At 36.8% G+C, this 20,037-nt stretch overlaps 1 protein-coding gene across 1 annotated transcript in view; it reads left to right on the top strand.

The window, feature by feature from the left end:
- SGCZ (sarcoglycan zeta) overlaps window positions 1-20,037 on the top strand; it is a 522,780-nt gene that overhangs the window by 280,722 nt on the left and 222,021 nt on the right. Inside the window, exon 2 of the mRNA XM_075026628.1 lies at window positions 11,438-11,632. Coding sequence (XP_074882729.1) covers window positions 11,438-11,632 — 195 coding nt within the window. The remainder of the gene's footprint in view (window positions 1-11,437; window positions 11,633-20,037) is intronic.

Below are 20,037 nucleotides of genomic sequence, written 5' to 3'. Positions count from 1 at the left end.
AGGAATATTTAAGATAAAGTCTAGAGATCTATAACAAGTGCTAGGGCTGTATGCTGGTGTATCTTTCAGCAGTCTACTCATCATCTGCTTGTCTCCTCAGGTATCTGTTTTCCTCTAAGGCAACTCAGCTATACTGAATTTTATGTTGCTACTACTATACTGCTTCTGTGATCCCACCTAGTTTAATTAAGGTTAACCTTGTAATATACTATGTTGGCAGTGTAGCTAGACAGAACACCTCAAAAGTTATTCTAAAACACAACATGCAAGTTTAGATGATATAAAGCTGACTAAAGTGAAGTAATGAGTAAGCTTTTGAAACTACAGCTTCTTTTAAAAAAATACACTGCAAGTATACTGGAATTGTTCTGGTTATTGAAAATGTAACTTAAAAAGCATATTACTAGGAAACATCATAGACTGAGTTGTATTTGAATCCAGCTTCCTGAAGAATTCAGTGTAGCACATTACAATTTAAAAACATTTCAAGTCACAGAATAGTGGGAAAAATATGATTCTATTCATTACATGATTGATTATTCTTGTTAATGGTCTGTGAACTTCATTGTGCCGTGAACATTACAATTAAATACGTTAAACACAGAAGAGCCATAAATGTTCTCACTAAGTAATAATGGTAATAGTATCAGCTCACTGGTATCTGTTTTTATGAAGTGATAATTTTATTGGAGAACAGTATTCAAGATGCAAACATTTATTGTCCTTTTATAGACAATTGTTTCAATAACTGTTTAGTGAGTACTGGCATCATAGGGAGAAAATTGTGTACCTCAGCTGCTGTCCTGCCTGTGGCTGTAATGAAGTCTCTGTAGTAATCTAATTGTATTGATTTAGCAAAAAAATGGAATTCTAATTGACAACGTAAAGCCGAGAAAATTGTCAGTAAAGACATGATGACTTAAGCCTTGTTGACACTGATGTCAAAACTGTTCTTTGTGGCCAAGAAGGAAAAACAGATTCTTCTGAATTACTAAACTTCAAAACATGTAAATTATGTAATCAACTGACTTTATGTACAGCTTGATGGTGAAGTTATTTGCACATTCTTTCCTTTAGATTGTCAGGGATGCAAAGGGGTTTCAAAATGTGTTGCTTAAGAAACATGATTTTGGAGTTTTGAGTACAGTTACACCTCTGTTTCTGAAAGTGTCCAGGGAAAAAAATCCATGTCTGAACCAAAAAGACATCAGACTCTCAGATTAGAATCTTGATGTCCCTCAGATTTGGCACCTCTTCCAGGCAGAATTATTTGGGTCACCCTATGTAGTCAGTCTGGAAGTAAGTTTTTCAAGTTGGAGACTGAAGACTGAACGAGTGAAGCCTCCCCTGAATGATCTTTCACTGTAATGTGGTACTGACTAGGTTGTTGCCTAGCCATAACCAATATAAAATATGAAGCACAAAGTTTTGCCAAAATCTTAGTGGTCCCTAGAGCTTGACTGAGGGCCTACTTAATGTAAGTACTTTCTACTCAGTAATCAGTACCTGAAGAGATTAATTTTAGGATTAAGTGCTTTTTAAAAAGAAGTGGTCTGTGTCTGTAGCCTAACTAGGAGTATTTTTCAGTAGAAGACAGGACATGAGCCAGCAATGTACCCTTGCCAAAAAGAAGGCTAACAGTATCCTGGGCTGCATCAGAAGTAGTGTTTCCAGCAGGTTGAGAATGGTGATCCTTCCCCTCTATTCAGCACCAGTGAGGCCACAACTGGAGTACTGTGTCCAGTTCTGGGATCCCCAGTACAAGAGAGACATGCACATACTGGAGAGTCCAGTGAAGGGCCATGAAAATTATTAAGGGACTGGAGCATCTCTCCTATGAGGAAAGACTGAGAAAGCTGGGACTGTTTAACCTGGAGAAAAGAAGATTCAAGGGGGGGATCTTATCTATGCATACAGATACCTGAAGGGAAGCTGCAAAGAGGATGGAGGCAGAGTCTTTTCAGTGATGCCTGATGACAGGACAAGAGTCAGTAAGCACAAACTGAAACACAGGAGGTTCTGTCTGAACATCAGAAAACACTTTTTTACTGCGAGTGGGACTGACCACTAGCACAGGTTGCCCAGAGAGGTTGTGGAGTCTCTATTATTGGAGATATTAAAAAGCTGTCTGGACATGGTCCTGAGCAACCTACTCTAGGTGGCCCTGCTTGAGTAGGGGGTTGGACTAGATGACCTCTAGAGATGCTTTCCAACCTCAAGCATTCTGTGATTCTGTGACATACCCTAGTGCAGGTCTCAGAAGGACTACACTCTTCAAATGCTTTTGAGTTACTGTAGCAGTTTTAATAGTGATTGATCCTAGTTGTACTAAACATTAAAAAAAATTAAATCTGACAAATGTAAAATGGTCATCAGGGCAAAAAGGATTTACACTGATTTCTGTTGCTAGTAATGTACAATAAAGTGATGTGCTTTTATCATATCTGGCCAACACTTTGTGGCCCAATGACCATTTATACCAGGGTCAGTTGCTGACATGCTTTTGGCTGCCTTTAGAAAGGCTTGAATGGCTGATACTGTGAAGAGGAGACTTTACAGGTGTCAGGTGTATCCCAGATAAAGATGTTTTCAGAGGAAGCTGCTCTCTTCCTTCAATATTTAATTCTCTAAGAATGTAGATGTGCTACCTTGTCAGTCTATTCACAGTAGTTAATATGGTCCCCACTAACTCAGGACGATAACGTCTTTTTCTATTATTTTTGGAAATAAATTGTAGAGTACCAAACCCTTGCAGAAGAGAAGAAACAATTTAGTTCTCAACACATGCTGGAAGTGACAGCAAGAGCTTTGTATATAGCTTTCCAAGAAAATCCATCCTTTTATTCATAAGGCCTTTTCAATAGATACAAGCCACTTGCGTGCCATCTTTGTATTTATTGTTGTAATGAACTCATTAATTTCATCCCAACTCTTGATTTTAGAATTGGGGTTGGGGTGTAATGTACTAAGTATTTGTGTATTTGCTGTATAAGAAATCTTACGGTTCTTATAGCACTTCCTGCTCCGTGTGATACATTTTTCACTACGTATGGTGAACTTCCGGCTTAAGTCTATAAAGAAAACAGTAAAATAATATTTCAACTGTAAGCTTAATTAATGCCACATACTGCGTGGAGTGGAAGCAAAATGAATGACCTGCTGTAGTGTTATACAAAAAGAGAGCTGTCCACAGCATGAGCTGCTGGCCAGAGGCCATGTTACTGTCAGGGTGAGTGGAGAGAGCCAGCTGGTTCTGGTAAATCATCTATATGATGACCTGAGCTATGGCTAGTTATGAGCAGATTGCCTTTTTTTTTTTTTTTTCCCCTCTAAATGCTGATGTGAAGAATTTTCCCTGCTAGCTATAGTTTTGTTTCTATCTCTTCACCTCTACAGCTCTTCTGATTGTTAACATGTTCTTTACCAACCCAAACCATTATTGGTCTAGATGCTGTCATACTGTATTTTTATATTTTAAAATTCCTTTGTTTTTCATTCTGTCTATGAATTAAGAAAATAATGTACAGAGAATCAATCAGTAATAATAACGTCTAGAAGCAGTGTCATGTGCTGGGCTACAGTTACAATACCTGAGGTGACAAAAATCATATTGGTTTTTGGCTTATCTGTTTCATGATGTGAGTAGTAAACAGTTTCAGATTCGTATCTGTCAAATTAGATGTTGATTTCTTAGTTTTTGTTAATATAGCTAAGTATTTGCTATGATAATATCTTGTCAGACTTGATAATTGCTTGTAGCTTTAAATAAAAATTTTCCATTTATAATATAACACTTATCAAATCATTCCCAGAGATATATTTCTACAACCATTAAGGTTATTTTCTTACTTAAGTCCTGATATACCTATGTCGGTAATTCTTTTTTATTATGAAATATCACAAAAAAACTTGAAGTCTCAATAGAATAGTCATGGAAAGAAGTAATGCCTTTATTTTTGTTTCATATATAAATATAGCAAATAAAATAATTGTGTTGACGTTCTAAATGTTGAATGTTGTAAAAGATGCTGGAAGTTCCTTAAAAAAAAAATAAATAAAAAATTAGTTTTTCTGCCACCCCAAGTTATGGGTGAATGTCTGATGACATCCATCTCCATTTTATTGGGAGTTAGTTCAAATGGATAAATTTCAATGAATTGACATGCTCGCAATAAGAGCAGTCTTCACTGAAAATTTCAAATCACTTTTAATCATTGTGTTGATGTTTCATACATACTCAGTCTGTTTTTTCTGTTCTACACCCTTGGGAATGCAGGCAGGCTTTATTAAACACTTTAAAAAAATGTTAATAATATTTTTCTCAAAGGTAGGAGTATGAAAGCTTGGTTAATAGCAAGGACTGTCAAGTGAAACCTATTAACTGAAGCTAGCAGAAAATCTGGGTAAGATTAGAGAGCGCTGTGGGTCTCTAAGCAATCTGAGTTATAGCATTTGCTGCAGGGATTGTGGAGCTCTTGAGACCTTCAACTTGATATTCTCAGAAAGCTAAAATGAAATTGGGAGAGAACATGAACTAGAAAAACTAACTTTTGACCAGTTCTTATTGTAATGCCCCCAAACTTGTATTTCCTCTAAAACAGTAAAAAACCCTGAAAGCAATGCCAAATGGAAGGCAGTGGAATGAGACTTAAGCAGTTCAGTTCTTCAGTTTTTCACTAGCTTGCTTGTTGTCTGTGGAGAAGTTTCTTTCTTTCCCTCCCTGATCTTCCATTCTTCGTATATACAATGCTGACACAAATGTTTGTTGTAAAGAGCTTTGCTTGCTTGAGACGTAGATTTGGGATAGGAAAACCACTGGAGTCCCAGCATTAATTATGAGAGAAGAATGCTTGGTTTAGATCTGAAGAAAATTGTAGTTATCCTGGCAAATCATTTATGAAGTTTCTTTCTTCTGTCCTACCTTCCCTCATCCCCACTGAGATACCAGTTTTTTATTAGACCACCTGATTTTCAAACATGTAGAAGCCATAGCAACCTGTGTAAAAGACCTCTGATAACTTCTGCTGTTTCTGTTAAGTATAATCATACTTTTCTGTAGTCATCTTCAGTTCTTAAAGCTTCTTGTGCTTTGATCAAAGGTATTGTGCCCAGTTTGGCCTTCCACCTGTTTTAGCAGCTGGATGCACATGCAAGAGAGGTGATCTTCCTAAGAGCTCCTCAGTGTGTCATGGAGAAGCTACTGCATTAATCTTGGTTTGTATTCAGTCAACCACAGAGAATTTTTGAATTGCCTTACTGGGATGGCATTACCGTATGGCACCCCACCCCACCATTTAAGATTATTGCATGAAAATGTATCTTCTACCACTTCTCTTTTTTTTTTTTTTGGTGCAGAATGGTAAAAACACTACCCTTTAACACATTTACTTGTGTTTCTGGGTGACTTTTTAAAAAATTTAAGATGGATGGAATCACATAGTTTTAGAGCATATGTAGAGCTGATCCAGAACTAAAAATCCTATTTTGTCTTCAAAATATACAAAATAATATAATTTTGTTTCAGAAAAATCAGTAAACTGAAAGTCAAATTGCCTGCCCAGATGTTAACAGCAAATATTGGATTGTTTCTTCTGTTTGACTAACCGTTTTTAATTAAGAACAATGATCCTTTTATTTTATTCCTTAGTTTTGAATCTGATTCTTCTTTTGTGGCACTTAGACAAGAGCCGTTAGCCATTAAGACAAATTTATATTTGTCTAGAGAATGATATGCAAGGCATAATTATGTTCGAAACAGTTTTTGTTAACACTTAAGTAGATTGTTACCCTAACTTCAGGAATTATACCAAAAATCTCACCCTCTAGATTTAGTTCATTTGCTCTTTCATTTTTCCAGTTTGAAAATTTACCTCTGTAAAAGACTTTCCCAAAGCCTAAATTAAACTTTGAAAATGTAAAATGTCTCTGCTCCATTCTTGAATTACTTTCATAAGTCTAAGATACCTGTTCCAATAGTACATTATAGCCCTAAAATATCAATAGTTTAAAGGTCATTGGCTTGATTGTGATCTAGATTTCATGCTGTGTGCTTACTAGGATTCACCTATCCCTAGTGAATATGCACAATCATATTTTTTATGGTATAGAAAAAAAAAAGTATAGAAGTAACCAAAAATGAAAATTAAAAGTTGCAAAATATTTTCACGTACAGTTGTGACACAACTAAATAGTTTGCAGTGCTATGATAGTTTCCATTATCTTGTTTATGATACTTGTTCAGTGCAGTGTAAGAACTGATTTAATGTCTTTGTAGTTACTTAATAGTGTATCCCATATTACTTTGATTTTGAATTAGAAATGTCATCAATTATCAGAACACAGGAGTTATTTTTAATTTCTTTAGCATGTGGCTCTGGATTGCTTATGCCTTTTTGTATATATGCATATGTGCACCATGGAGTTTACCAGTTTAAGATGCTAACATTGAAACCCTTGAATTATTTAACAGAGCACTTCAGTAATTTAATTACTTTTGGTTTGAGACCCTCAAGCATCCTAATGTCATAAACCCAGGTAAACTTCTAAACCATAGCTCTTGTCTCATCTTGAAATGTTGTCACCAGTCATTTCATATTTACAAGACCTGAATAATGGAATAGCATTAAGCTTATACCACAGTCAGATTTTTTTAAACGTCCATTTAATAATTCCTCATCAATAAGATCTGTCAGTCACCTAGTTTAGAATGTATATTTTTATAATGGATTTTGAAAGTTCAGTAGGATGAAAGAGCAATTCAGTCATCAAAAGTTTGTGTCTATATTTGTATGAATTTCTGACCTACATATATATATATATATATTCATAAATACCTGTCTGTCTGTATTTTTTATATATAAAGTATATGTGCACTTTATCAATCAGAATTCTTGGCAAAAACTTTTTTTTAGGTGTGACCTTTTTTTGAAAGATGTTCTGTTATATTGCACAGTTTAGCAAAGCTCATGCAAGTCACTTTTAAAAAAATATTTTAATAACTTGTCCTTCTAGTGTTCTGAAATTTCTTTGCCTTTTCATGATTCACAAAAATACAGAGCTCACAGCAGTTCCTACTCAGTTAAAAATACTTATCTGAAGTTATGTAGATATGGTCTAGTAACTTTTCAGTTACTGGTGATAAAAACATGATACTAAATGGAGATATTTATCAAACATTTCTGTGTTTTTTATCTTAATAGTTTTAACATCTCCAGGTACTAATTACCAGACCAGCTAGGTTTTGTTTTGGTTTTCAATAGTTTAAAAATCAGTTAATATATTTTTTTCACATGTTTATACAAATCAGTAGTGAGAGTGCTGCCAATAACTGTAACTGGCTAGATTAATAACTCTAAAAAATAAAGCCAAAATCATCATAATATTTTTATATTCATAGCAAATGGCAAATTCTTTGGGCTTCCTTATTATGTATATATGTGCAGTTCTTAGAAAACTGAGGCCTTGATCCTTGTGGGTGGTTGTGAAGAATTGATGTTACTTGACTTGGGTCTGACCAACTCGCCTGAGGTCCAAAGGCAGCTGGTGTTGTTTGGTTTTATATTAAACAGTTTCAGAATTAAAATGTTTATTTTGGTTTTTGATTGGAAAAATATTCAACAGATTTAAGAAAAAAATTGCTTGTAGATGATTGTGGTGGGTTGACCTTGGCTAGCCACCAGATGCCCACCAAGATGCTCTATCACTCCCCTCCTCAACTGGACAGGGGGAGAGAAAATAAGACAAAAGGCTCATGGGTTGAGGTAAGGACAGGGAGATCACTCAGCACTTACCATCGTGGGCAAAATAGACTCGACTTGGGGAAATAAATTTAACTTATTGCCAGTTAATAAAAGAGTATCATATAATAGAATCATAGAATAGGCAGGTTGGAAGGGACCTCTAAGATCAACCTTTCTTGGCAAAAGCACAGTCTAGGCAAGATGGCCAGCAACCTGTCCAACTGAATCATGAAAGTGTCCAGTGTTGGGGAATACACCATTTCCCTGGGGAGATTATTCCAATAGCTGGTTGTTCTCATTGTGAAAAATTTTCCTCTCGTGTCCAATCAGAATGTCCCCAGGAATAACCTGTACCCATTATCCCTTGTCTTTTCCATGTCACTCCTTGTAAAAAGGGAGTATCCATCTCCTTTGTAGCCACCCTTTAAGTACTGGAACATGGTGGTAAGGTCTCCCCTAAACCTTCTTTTCTCAAGGCTGAACAAACCCAGTTCTCTCAGCTTTTCCTCATATGGCAGGCTTCCCAGGCCTTTGATCATCTTTGTGGCCCTTCTCTGGACCCTCTCCAGTCTGTCCACATCTTTCTTGTATAGCAGGGACCAAAACTGAACACAGTATTCTAGGTGTGGCCTGACCAGCACTGAGTAGAGTGGGATATCTCTGCTGGTGATGCTTTTGTTGATGCAACCCAGCATCCTGTTGGCTTTCTTTACTGAAGCAGCACACTGTTCAGTTATATGGAGCTTGTCCTCCAGGACCCCCAGATCCCTTTCCACAGAGCTGGTCCCCAGCCAGGTAGATGCCAGCCTGTGCTGCACTCCTGGATTATGTTTTCTCAGGTGCAAGACCTTACATTTGTCTTTGTTGAACTTCATAAGGTTCTTGTTAACCCACTCTTCCAGCCTACACAGGTCTTCCTGCAGGGTGGCTCTCTCTTCCGAAGTGTCCACTTCCCCACTCAGTTTGGTATCATTTGCAAACTTCATCAGGGTACACTTAACCCCATCATCCAGATCACTTATGAAGATATTAAGCAGCGCTGTGCCCAATAACAATCCCTGGAGGACCCAGGGATAAGATGAGGGTAGGAAAATGAGAAATAAGAACAAACCTAAAAACACCTCCCCCCCCCCCCCTTCTTCCCTATTTTCTCTACCTCCTCCTCCTGAGCAATGCAGGGGGATGAGGAATGGGGGTTGTGGTCAGTTCATCATACATTGTCTCTGCTACTCCTTTCTCCTCATGCTCTTCCACTGCTCCAGCATGGGGTCCCACCCATAGGAGACAGTCCTTCACAAACTTTTCCAACGTGGGTCATTTCCACGGGCTGCAGTCCTTTAGGAACAGACTGTTCCAACTTGGGTCCCCTGTGGGGCCACAAGTCCTGCCAGAAAACCTGCTCCTCCAGTGTGGCCTGCTCTCCACGGGGTCACAGGTCCTGCCAGGAACCTACTCCAGCACAGGCTTCCCACAGGGTCACAGACTCTGGCACATCCACCTGTTCCCATGTGGGGTCCTCCACGGGCTGCAGGGCGGATATCTGCTCCACTGTGGACAACCATGGGCTGCAGGGGGAGAACTTGCATCACCAGGCCTCACTCTGTTGAACAGTATACACTGAGGGAACTGACTAATGCCTGCCTGTGGTGATGGAATAAAAGAACATTGTATTTAATGATTGTGTTGCAAAGGGTGTATTTCATGGGGCCACATTAATAGTTTCAGGGGCGATGCTACTTCTGGCATTCTCACAATCTAGAAGTTGACTTTTCAACTATTTTTAATAGTAATAATTGTCTCATAAGTAATATATAAACTAAGGTCACAAGACAATGGAAATGGTTGAAAAAATACTAATTACCTTAAATCTCAAAATGTAATCATGCATTACAATTTTGTTACAATAGCTAGCTAAATAAATATGTAGAAACTCATTATAAGGAGGAAAATGATTAACCCTTTTGTGAATTCAGTTTCTGAATTCTTAAGGAATTCAGACAAAGCTAGGATGAATACTGCCAGAATATGATAAGGGGGTGATCTAAGGTCTTGAAGCCTGCTGGTGCTTTGCTCTGGGAGGACTGAGAAACATAGGTGAGGAAAGTTCTGTTTGTAAAGGTTTACTGCGTAAATAACCTGCTAAATGTTACATTTAATTGAAATTATGGGCAAAGAGAAGCAATTCTGATTGAAAAGAATAAAAATTACAAAATGCCTCTTTACTAGTTTATTTAAAACCTGTTTTATAAATTCATTATTTCTGTTTTGACTTATTTCAGTGATATATGTATTGTTGTAATATGAATGTGTATTCTATGACTTATAGCTGTAATTATTCACAGTGAGTTAATTTATGCCATTAATGTCACATTCACTAACAAGTGCATGGTAAAACCTCAAGAGTTTTGATTTGGATAAATATCTAGCAATACAGATGTTTACCTAAAAATGTTTGAGCTTTACATTTTAAAAATGTTATGAAATCAACATTTGTTTGATCCTTCAAATTGATTTAATCTGGTTTTTATTTATAATTAAATCAACTGGCCCATTTTTGTGCATTTTTTACTTTCTTTTAGTGACAATAAAAGCAGTTTTTAAGCATAAAACTGATCATTCTATCTGGTTTACAATTTTGTTTATTTGTTTTGGGTATTTCTTTGTTTTGTGTTTTGGGGTTTTTTCCTCCTCCTGAGCACAAAGCCTATTAAACCAATCTTTTTAATGGGTATGTTTCAGGAAGTAGTTTTACATAAACAGAATGAGATTGCTTTAATTTAATTTTTAAGTAATGGAGAAAAGTTAATAGCTCCCAGTCTAAAGGCAATGTGACAGCTGAATATGAATGTAAATATCTGTAAAAGAAAGTTAATGATATAAAAAATGTTAAATGGTTTCTTATCAGATGACATAAATATTTTTGCTCTAAAGGAGAATTAATGATAACTTCCTTAAGCAGTTTGCAAAGAGTTACTGCTTGCTTGCATGCTAGAACTTAAACTGGTTCAGGAAAACAACAGATGATGGCAGTATCCATATCTCCTAAAGGGCAAAATTAAAGCTTTGAAGGGTTTTAATGTTTCTTTTTGTGTAAAATATGGTATAAACAATGGCATCCTTTTGTGTAAAATATGGGTGTATGTATAATGGCATAAATTATGAATTTAATTTACTAAGTGTAATAAAAGAGTGACAACTTCATTTATGACATGCATTTTTAGAAAGAATAGATTTTTCTTCTATTTGTATGAAAGAGTGTACCGGTTTTGGCTACAAGCTATTATGAAGAAAATTACCTTTAGCTCAGCCAAAACCAGTACAAAAAAAAGTTACATGGCTTTTTTCTCCAAAACCAAATTTTCCTCATACAAGATAATAAAACAGTCTTCAGAAATAGAATATAAGATACATACATGGATTACATTAATATTTTTTACAGTTTCTTGCTGATAAATTTGAATTGCAAATCCAATTTGAAATATCAAACCAAATGTTTTCTTTAAATTAATAAAACCCACCAAATTCTTACTAAATGCCTAGTAAAAATAACATTGATATGGTTTATGCTGAATGAATGCATCCCTTCTGTACCCATAGAAACTGATTATCTATACGTTCTCAAATAATCTTCATGTAATAAAATCTATGAAAAACAGACCTCTCATTTGCTTACTTGTACTTACATCTTTCTTTTCCAGATGACACGAGAGCAGTATATATTAGCAACACAACAGAACAGCCTTCCAAGGACTGAACATCCTCAGTTTTACCCAGTAGGGATTTATGGATGGCGAAAGAGGTGCTTATACTTCTTTGTCCTTCTGCTGTTGGTTACCATGATTGTTAACTTAGCAATGACAGTATGGATTTTGAAGGTTATGAATTTCACAGTGGTAAGTATCACAGTAACTCTATGTAACCTGTTTCTTCAAGTAATAACTTGTAGTTTTAGTTCTCTTTCCTTTACCATGTTATATACAAATCTTGTGATTTTAAATTAAACATAGTATATTCTTCTTTGAGTGTTCCTTCAGATATTTATACCTTTTGTGTATATACTGCAGTGAGTGGACCTGTGCCCTATCTATTCAGATATTTTTGGTTAATCATATGTGCTGAAAATACATTGGGATCTTAGATTTTTTTTGTTTGCCCAACCAAAAGCATCATGGTTACTGCCTCAAGTATCTCTTTGTTGCTTGTCACCACTGACAGCAATCAGTAGGAGTTTATTATGCCTGTTCTGTATGGTATCTCTCTTATAAGGAAACTGGGTTAGTTAGGTCAACTTAGGGTAGTTTTTTAAGTTTATGTTGTTCTTAGTATTTTTTTAGAGTTTACTGACCATTTGGAGTGTGTTTCACCTAGAACATAGAGTAGCTGTTTTGATGTTGGTAAGAGGGGGTAGGTGGGTGTAAGAGCCATGGGCTTCTATGAGACAGCCTCCATCTGGAATCTTTAATAGCAGCAAAGTGTTACCGAGCCTGTATTTCAGATGTACACCTGAAAGAACATCTGCATTCAGTGAAAACTGTTATCTGCCCAGCTGTTCTCAAAGCTTTGTTTGCATAAAGGTGGTGGAAGTGCTCACTAGTTGACAGTGGAGTAGTGTCTTTCTGTATATAAAAAGAAAAGATAGAACACTCCACAGTTTAAAACAGCAGTGCTTCTGCTAGGACCAGTGTAGTCTCTCTCTCTGGATTTTGACCTTCATAAGTCATATTTTGATGTATCTAGTAATACATTTCTAATTCCTAGAGTCATAGCACATTTCTATTCTCCATGAGTTCCTCAGAAATAAAAAAAAGCATTAAACATACGGCCGAGTTTGTCCTATATCTGCTAATGCTCTGTAATGCATAGGGTTATCTGAGATTTTCCTGGTGAGACGTATTGTGCAACTATATTGCTACTTTTGAGTTGCCACTAGTGGATGAGTATGTTGGATTCATAAATTGACAACTGTATGACTTTAATATTCATGTACTGAAAAGTTTGTTAGAAGTTTGGGGAGGGGACGTTGCTTGGGTTTTGGGTGGGGTTTTTTTGGCTTGTTTTGTTTTGGTTTTGTCTTTTTCTTTTTTTCTTTTTTTTTTAGCATAAAGTGCTTGCAGAACAGGACATCCACATATGCTTTTGTTATTTGTAGTAGAAGCATATTTAGCCATACCTGTTGACTTCAGTAAAATGGTCTGCTCTTATTCCAGAGGAGAATTAAGCATGGAAATTTAAAGAAGTTAAGAAGATGTTTTCAAAAGCACAGAACTTTTCTCTGTGCAGGAGGTTGCATTCCAATACAATATTTGAAACTACTGCTTTCATATCTAGGCAATGTTTGACCATCCACACTACAAGCTACTATAGCACTATCCAGTTTAGAAGTCTTACAATTTGAACATACAATCTTTTTAAAACAAAACCAAAAAAGATATTCTGAAATATTTTTCTTTCCTGTATGTCAAAGCTTTGTTAGAAAGTTAAAGGTTTATGATGAATCACTAAATCAGTGCAGGAATCTAGTGCAGGAAACAACCGGATTGTTTCAGCAGTTCTGTCTACTAGTTAGTGGATTGAAGACCTTGCTTCAATATCTTGAGAGATGTATGTATCTGAAATAATTATGCAAACACTGGCTTAATAATTGCACAAAAATAGTGTTTGAAATGTTATGCACTTGATTTATAAATTCGTTATTTCATTACTACAATTCAGAAATCACAAAGCTTATGTGCATCTTTAATAATCCTGAATTTGTTATAAATTCAGATAAATGGTATGCCATTGACTAGGGTGAGTTACTCTTTAACCCTTCTGTCACAGAATTAAAACTAATTTTGTATATTCACATTTACCATAGTTATATATACCAGTAAGTGATTTGGAAAACAAAAGTGGAACATATCACTCCTCTTTCATATGAAAAGCCCCCAAAAATATTTCATATGCTTGAGAACACTATTCATTTTGGAATATCATATACCCCTTAACTACCTCAGAAATGAAAGTTCCTACTTACAGTTTGTTATGAACAATCTGCAAAAATTATTGTTTCCAAAGGATTTTGTACTTAAAAAGAATAACAGAAGCATTTTATTTAATGATCATACCACCACCAGATCATTCTTACTCAAATTTATATGTAGTACATCCCTGCTGACATAAAATTATCAACAATTATTCTTTTAATGGCAAAATATTTCATGCGTTTTTTTAATGAAATCTACTGCTTCAGGACTGATTTGCTTTTGTCTTCCAGCTTTTATATAAATTTATGGAATGATCCTTGGTTAAACTGTTGCAGAAAACAGAATCAATAGGCAAAAAACTTTGGTTTATGACCTGAAATTGTATATCTTAAAGTGCACACAATTGTTTTACAAAGAGACTGTTAAAACATATAGTAAGTAAATGACAGTACAGTAGCTTATTTAATATTATAAAGCTACATGTAATAGCTATAGGCGTATCATACAACTTAAAGCTGAAAGAATGAAAAAAGTCTGTCAGTAGTTGCTTCTGCTTTTATAAGCACAGTTACTTTGGATCATGTTCGAATCCATTTTGTTAATTATACACTGAAGAATACAAGTTTTCTTCTGGAGATTCATGGAATGGTAGTCTTCTACTTGGACTAGTTAGTATTCACATTAGAGTCTCTGTATAGGTTCAAAAATTGATTGCTAGATGGTTGTCTTTTAAAAGGTTCAGTAAAATTTTCACGCTTATGTCCACACATGCACATTTGAGCACCAGTGGAAAATTTATATCAAGTCTGAAGGAGTCACATTCTTAGCAACAGACATCTGAGAGTAAAATAATTTAGTTTATAAACCTAAACTTCATGTATTTAAAGAATGCAGTAGCTTTGAAATATACATATATTTCTTCCATGCACACGCATATATGTATAGATAGATAGAAACTAAGAAATTGTATTTGTATATCTGGTAGTGATCGAAAATCAGAAGTGCAGGTCGAAAACTTTTGAAAAGGAAAATACTTGTGCTAAACTGGTTTAAAGAGTATTTGCACAAAAGTGGAATCTAGTCATGATAAAATAATTGTTGATATTGAACTGCTTTGACATTTTGACATTATTGCTGTTTTAGCATAACCCAATGTTGAGCTTTTTATAAAAACAATAGTAATTGCACCACTTCAAGGGGTCATGAAGAGCCAGGGCATGGGTTTGTCATTGCTGGGTGACAATTGCATCATTGTTAGTTTGTATTAGCTGTTGACTTTCTATTTTTAACTGTACAGCTGCAGCCACTGGTCACTTGGCACAATAAAAGCCTTTCTGAGTTAAATTTATAGATTCTTCAGTTGAATAAGTTTTCTGTACATACTGGCCTTGCATGTAAAAGTTGCATTCTGAATCTGAGCTAGTTATCCCATGCTCTTTTTATACACAGGGAAGAGAAATAGGGTCTCCTGTAAGGCCATTCATCTCATAGTAGGACAGGTAACTGAAGTGAATTGTCCTTAGGGATTGATTTTGAATAACTCATCAAAGAAGTAATTAAAAAGGAAATATGGTTTATTTGCAATTGTGTAAAAACAGTACATGCAAATTGTGTAATTCTCCTTTTATCAGATTAAGTAGTATAGCTGGGAAAGGTAGAGAAACTTTAGGGTATGCAATCTCTTCTTCCAGTGTACAATGTAAGAAAGAAACTTGAAAGGTAAAAACAAGCTACAAATAATTGCCCTCACATAAAATGTATCAGATGAACAAAACTGAAGGTAATTAGTATCTGTGTAGCAGAAGGAATATTAATTAGATAGAGGAATCAGAGATGTAGTCATTTTTTTGAAAGATATTCTACCACCGGTAGCGTAGTGTTACTGTCATTTAATGTCTAGTCGAGATGTTACCTCACTGTTTGATCATCTGTTTAGAAAGATACATGTGAAAGCATGTAAGAACTTCAGGACAAAGTCCCTAAACAATTCCACTGATAGATGCATGTAGCTGTAACACACCATACCATCCTGGGTTTACGTGGAAAGTAATCATTCAGGATTCGGTTACATTAGAGGAAGATCTGACCTTGAACAAATGGTCTGCCAATAACTTAGCCCTGAAATAATCCCCAGGCTAAACTCATCACTGGAATAAAGCTCTTTGTTGTCTTACGTGCATCAAGTGGATCTACTCTATCCTGAGTGGTAAGGATAAAATAATTTGACAACCTCTACAATATATTGTCCCCTAATGGAACCATCAAAATCTCTGTATCACATGCTTGAACTTCAGAGTTCATCTATTGTATTAAATGCTTTCCTGAAAAGTAAACAACTGTTATCTTCAAGAATGAACTCAACTTTCCTCATGTCTCTTAAGCCTGATCTTCAAAGGAGACATGCCTCTTTCCAAAGGATATTGGAAAAATCAAGCTGGGAACTAAAATCCATAGCTTTTGTCAAAATCAAAATAATGCTTAGGAGACTTGAGTTTTATGAAACATTTATAATTTCCTTTACTTGTACTGGCCTTGCCACAGTCCACAGGCTCCCCTATGGAAACATCTGTCTTTCCCTCAGGATGTAATTGTCTCTCATTTAGTCTAGGTTATATGTGTCTAATGAAGCTCAAAGCTGTTAGTTACTTTTTTGTGTCTGTACAATTAGCATACTAGGTATTTCAAGAAGGGTGGGACACTCAAGTCATAACTTGGTGACATAACCATGGGGTAAAGTATGGATATGTTGTGTATTTATAATATCCTGGTTATTTCACTTATGTGATATATATGAATTTTAAAGGATAGCAAGGAAGGAAATATTTTTTACTGTGCCTGCATTCTTCTTGTCATGTATTTGTATGGTCCATAGCATAGGTAATTAGCTTACTTTTTTCTTTAAAGATTTAATCACTTGAACATTATTCTCTGATATAATTTTTATCTTGTATCATCTTTAAGTTATTCTAACCTCAATAGAACTATAATTTTATATAATTTATTTTTCATATAGCTGTTAACAAATAAAGTGCATTGACAATCTGTTAATCTGATTACTTCTCTGTAAAAGAGATTTATCTCACATTTTTATCACCAAACAAATACCAGTGTAGAAATATGCAACTGAGAGTTTTCTGCGGGTGTTTCAAATTACAGTATTAAAAAAGAAATTGAAAGTAGTCCTCTTCCTGCTGTGAAGTGACATAGAACAATCAGCATAGAAACCTAAGTCCCCCTCTTGGTGGGGGAGTCGTTTAGTATCAGTGCCTTTACACATTTTCTAATATGTACACAACTGGCACTGATACTGGCATTTACTTGATATTACATTATTCTGTTGCTTATTACATTACATTGAAGTTTGGAGTTTACTAAAGCTGAAAAAATTGTAATGGTAAGAAAAATAAAAATGTGAACCCCTTTAGTTCTTAGGATCTCTTTTGGGTTAGCCTGTGATACTCAGCCATGTATCCTAGGAATTATCAGCACTAAATTATAGAATCATAGAATCATTTAGGTTGAAAAAGACCTGCAAGATCATCCAGTCTGACCATCAACGATGCCCACTAAACCATGTTCTGAAGTGCCTTGTCTACGTGCTTTTTTTAATACCTCCAGGGATGGTGACACCACCACTTCCCTGGGCAGCCTGTTCCAATACCTGACAACCCTCTCAGTAAAGAAATTTTTCCTAATATCCAACCTAAACCTCCCCTGCCGCAACTTGAGGCCATTTCCTCTTGTCCTATCAGCAGCCACCTGACAGAAGAGACCAGCACCCACCTCGCTACAGCCTCCTGTCAGGTAGTTGTAGAGACCGATAAGGTCTCCCCTCAGCCTCCTCTTCTCCAGACTAAACAGCCCCAGTTCCCCCATCCGCTCCTCACAAGACTTGTGCTCCAGACCCCTCACCAACGTGGTTGCCCTTCTCTGGACGCACTCCAGCACCTCAATGTCTTTCCTGTAGTGAGGGGCCCAAAACTGAACACAGTACTTGAGGTGCGGCCTCACCAGTGCCAAATACAGGGGAACAATCACCTCCCTGCTCCTGCTGGCCACACTATTTCTGATACAGGCCAGGATGCCATTGGCCTTCTTGGCCACCTGGGCACACTGCTGGCTCGTATTCAGCCGGCTGTCAACCAGCACCCCCAGGTCTTTCTCTGCCGGGCAGCTTTCCAGCCACTCTTCCCCAAGCCTGTAGAGCTGCATGGGGTTGCCATGACCCAAGTGCAGGACCCGGCACTTGACCTTGTTGAACTTCATACGACTGGCCTTGGCCCATCAATCCAGCCTGTCCAGATCCCTCTGTAGACCCTTCCTTCCCTCAAGCAGATCGACCCTGCCTCCCAACTTGGTGTTGTCTGCAAACTTGCTGAGGGTGCACTCAATGCCCTCATCTAGATCATTGATAAAGATATTAAACAGAAATGAGCCCAATACTGAGCCCTGGGGAACACCACTTGTGATCTGCCACCAACTGGATTTAAATCCATTCTCCACAACCCTTTGGGCTCAGCCAGCCAGCCAGTTTTTCACCCAGTGAAGAGTACACTTGTCCAAGCCATGAGATGCCAGCTTCTCAAGGTGTATGCCATGAGAGACAGTGTCAAAGGCCTTGCTGAAGTTGAGGTAGATAACTTCCACAACCTTTCCTTCATCCACTAGGTGGGTCATAGAAGGAGATCAGGTTGGTCAAGCAGGACCTGCCTTTCATGAGCCCATGCTGGCTGGGCCTGATCCCCTGGTTGTCCTGCATATGCCATGTGAGTGCACTCAAGATGAACCGTTCCATAAACTTCCCCGGTACCGAGGTCAGGCTGACAGGCCTGTAGTTCCCCGAATCCTCCCTCTGACCCTTCTTGTAAATGGGGATCACAATGGTAAGCCTCCAGTTGTCTGGGACCTCCCCTGTTGACCAGGACTGCTGGTAAATGGTGGCGAGTGGCTTAGCAAGCTCCTCTGCCAGCTCCCTGAGTACTTTTGGATGGATCCCATCTGGTCCCATAGATTTGTGAGTGTCCAGATGGTGTATCAGGTCATTAACTATTTCCTCCTGAATTATGGGAGGTATATTCTGCTCTCCATCCCTGTCTTCCAGCTTGGGGGGCTGAGTACCCTGAGGATAATTGTTTTACTGGTTTTGGTAGTACCTCTGGTTTTGTGCATCTCCATATTTTGCTTTCCCCATAGGAATCGATGCATGAAAAGACTTTGTTACCTCTCTAAGAATGCAGTCACCCAATTCAGATATTTGTTCTTGCTGTAGTTACCAGCAGTGTTGTAGTCAGTTTTCACTGTTGCCATGGCATGATGTTTTCTGTATTGCTACATGTTAAACTCCTCTTGCCTGTGGTACCATGGGAATTACTTTTAAGATCAGGAATGAGATAACTTTTTATCTGGGATGAGACAGTTATTTCTCAAGGGAACTTGAACTTCAATTTAGCTTTAAACATAAGCAGAGCATAAACAGCACTTTGAATTTCCTGGCTAGAATTCATGCAATTCATGCTCTCAATTGAACATACTCTGTTTGCTGGCTGCCTAGCTCCAACTTCACGTTGTTTGGACAGCAGGTAGTTTGCAAAATGGTTGAATGTCTGCTGGAAGATACACGTGCCAGCTAAGCATGATTTCTTTTTATGTGACAGCATATATAACAACACAGATATACACAACTGTTAACTCCTTTCTTTTTCCATCTTTATGGATTGTCCCTATATTCCTTTAGGAGTTTGACTTTAAGAGTTAGAATTTTTCAGATCTGCAAAAATCTAAATCTGAATTATAATATTTTATTAACATTACTTAGAGAGATCAGTAAACACAAGTATTTTTTCCTGGGTTTTGATTGTTGTGCAAGAATGAGGAAATCTTTCAAATTTTTAACATTCTGTGGTGTTGGGACACACACACACACATGCATGCACACGCTTCTGATCTTAATAACCAATATGGAAAAAATACTTACGTTTTCTTTAAAAGTACAATTTGTCTGTTAAAGCTATAATTTGATACTTAAGGTTTTAGTGGTACAGAACTAAAGCAGCTGTGTTCAATGCTTTTATCTAGACTTATAGCAAACTGTCCTGGCATACTGTAGAATAAGAAAATAATTTATTTGCAAAATTATACTGTAACACTTATTATCAGTTTCTCAACAAGCATGACAGTGATACGAGCTGTCAGCTTTGTAAGATTCTTTGACCACCTAGATCACTTTATTTGATGTTTAAACCAGTATTTGTTCTGTTCTGCAGTTGGTTCTGCTGATTTATGCAATGAAGATAGTATTTGCCATTGGCAGCTACACAATTTCAAGTAGAACT

This window comes from Buteo buteo, chromosome 1 (assembly GCF_964188355.1).
Source record: "Buteo buteo chromosome 1, bButBut1.hap1.1, whole genome shotgun sequence".
Taxonomy (NCBI): Eukaryota; Metazoa; Chordata; class Aves; order Accipitriformes; family Accipitridae; genus Buteo; species Buteo buteo.
Note: the sequence above shows the minus strand (reverse complement) of the source record. Positions and strands in the feature narration are given on the sequence as shown.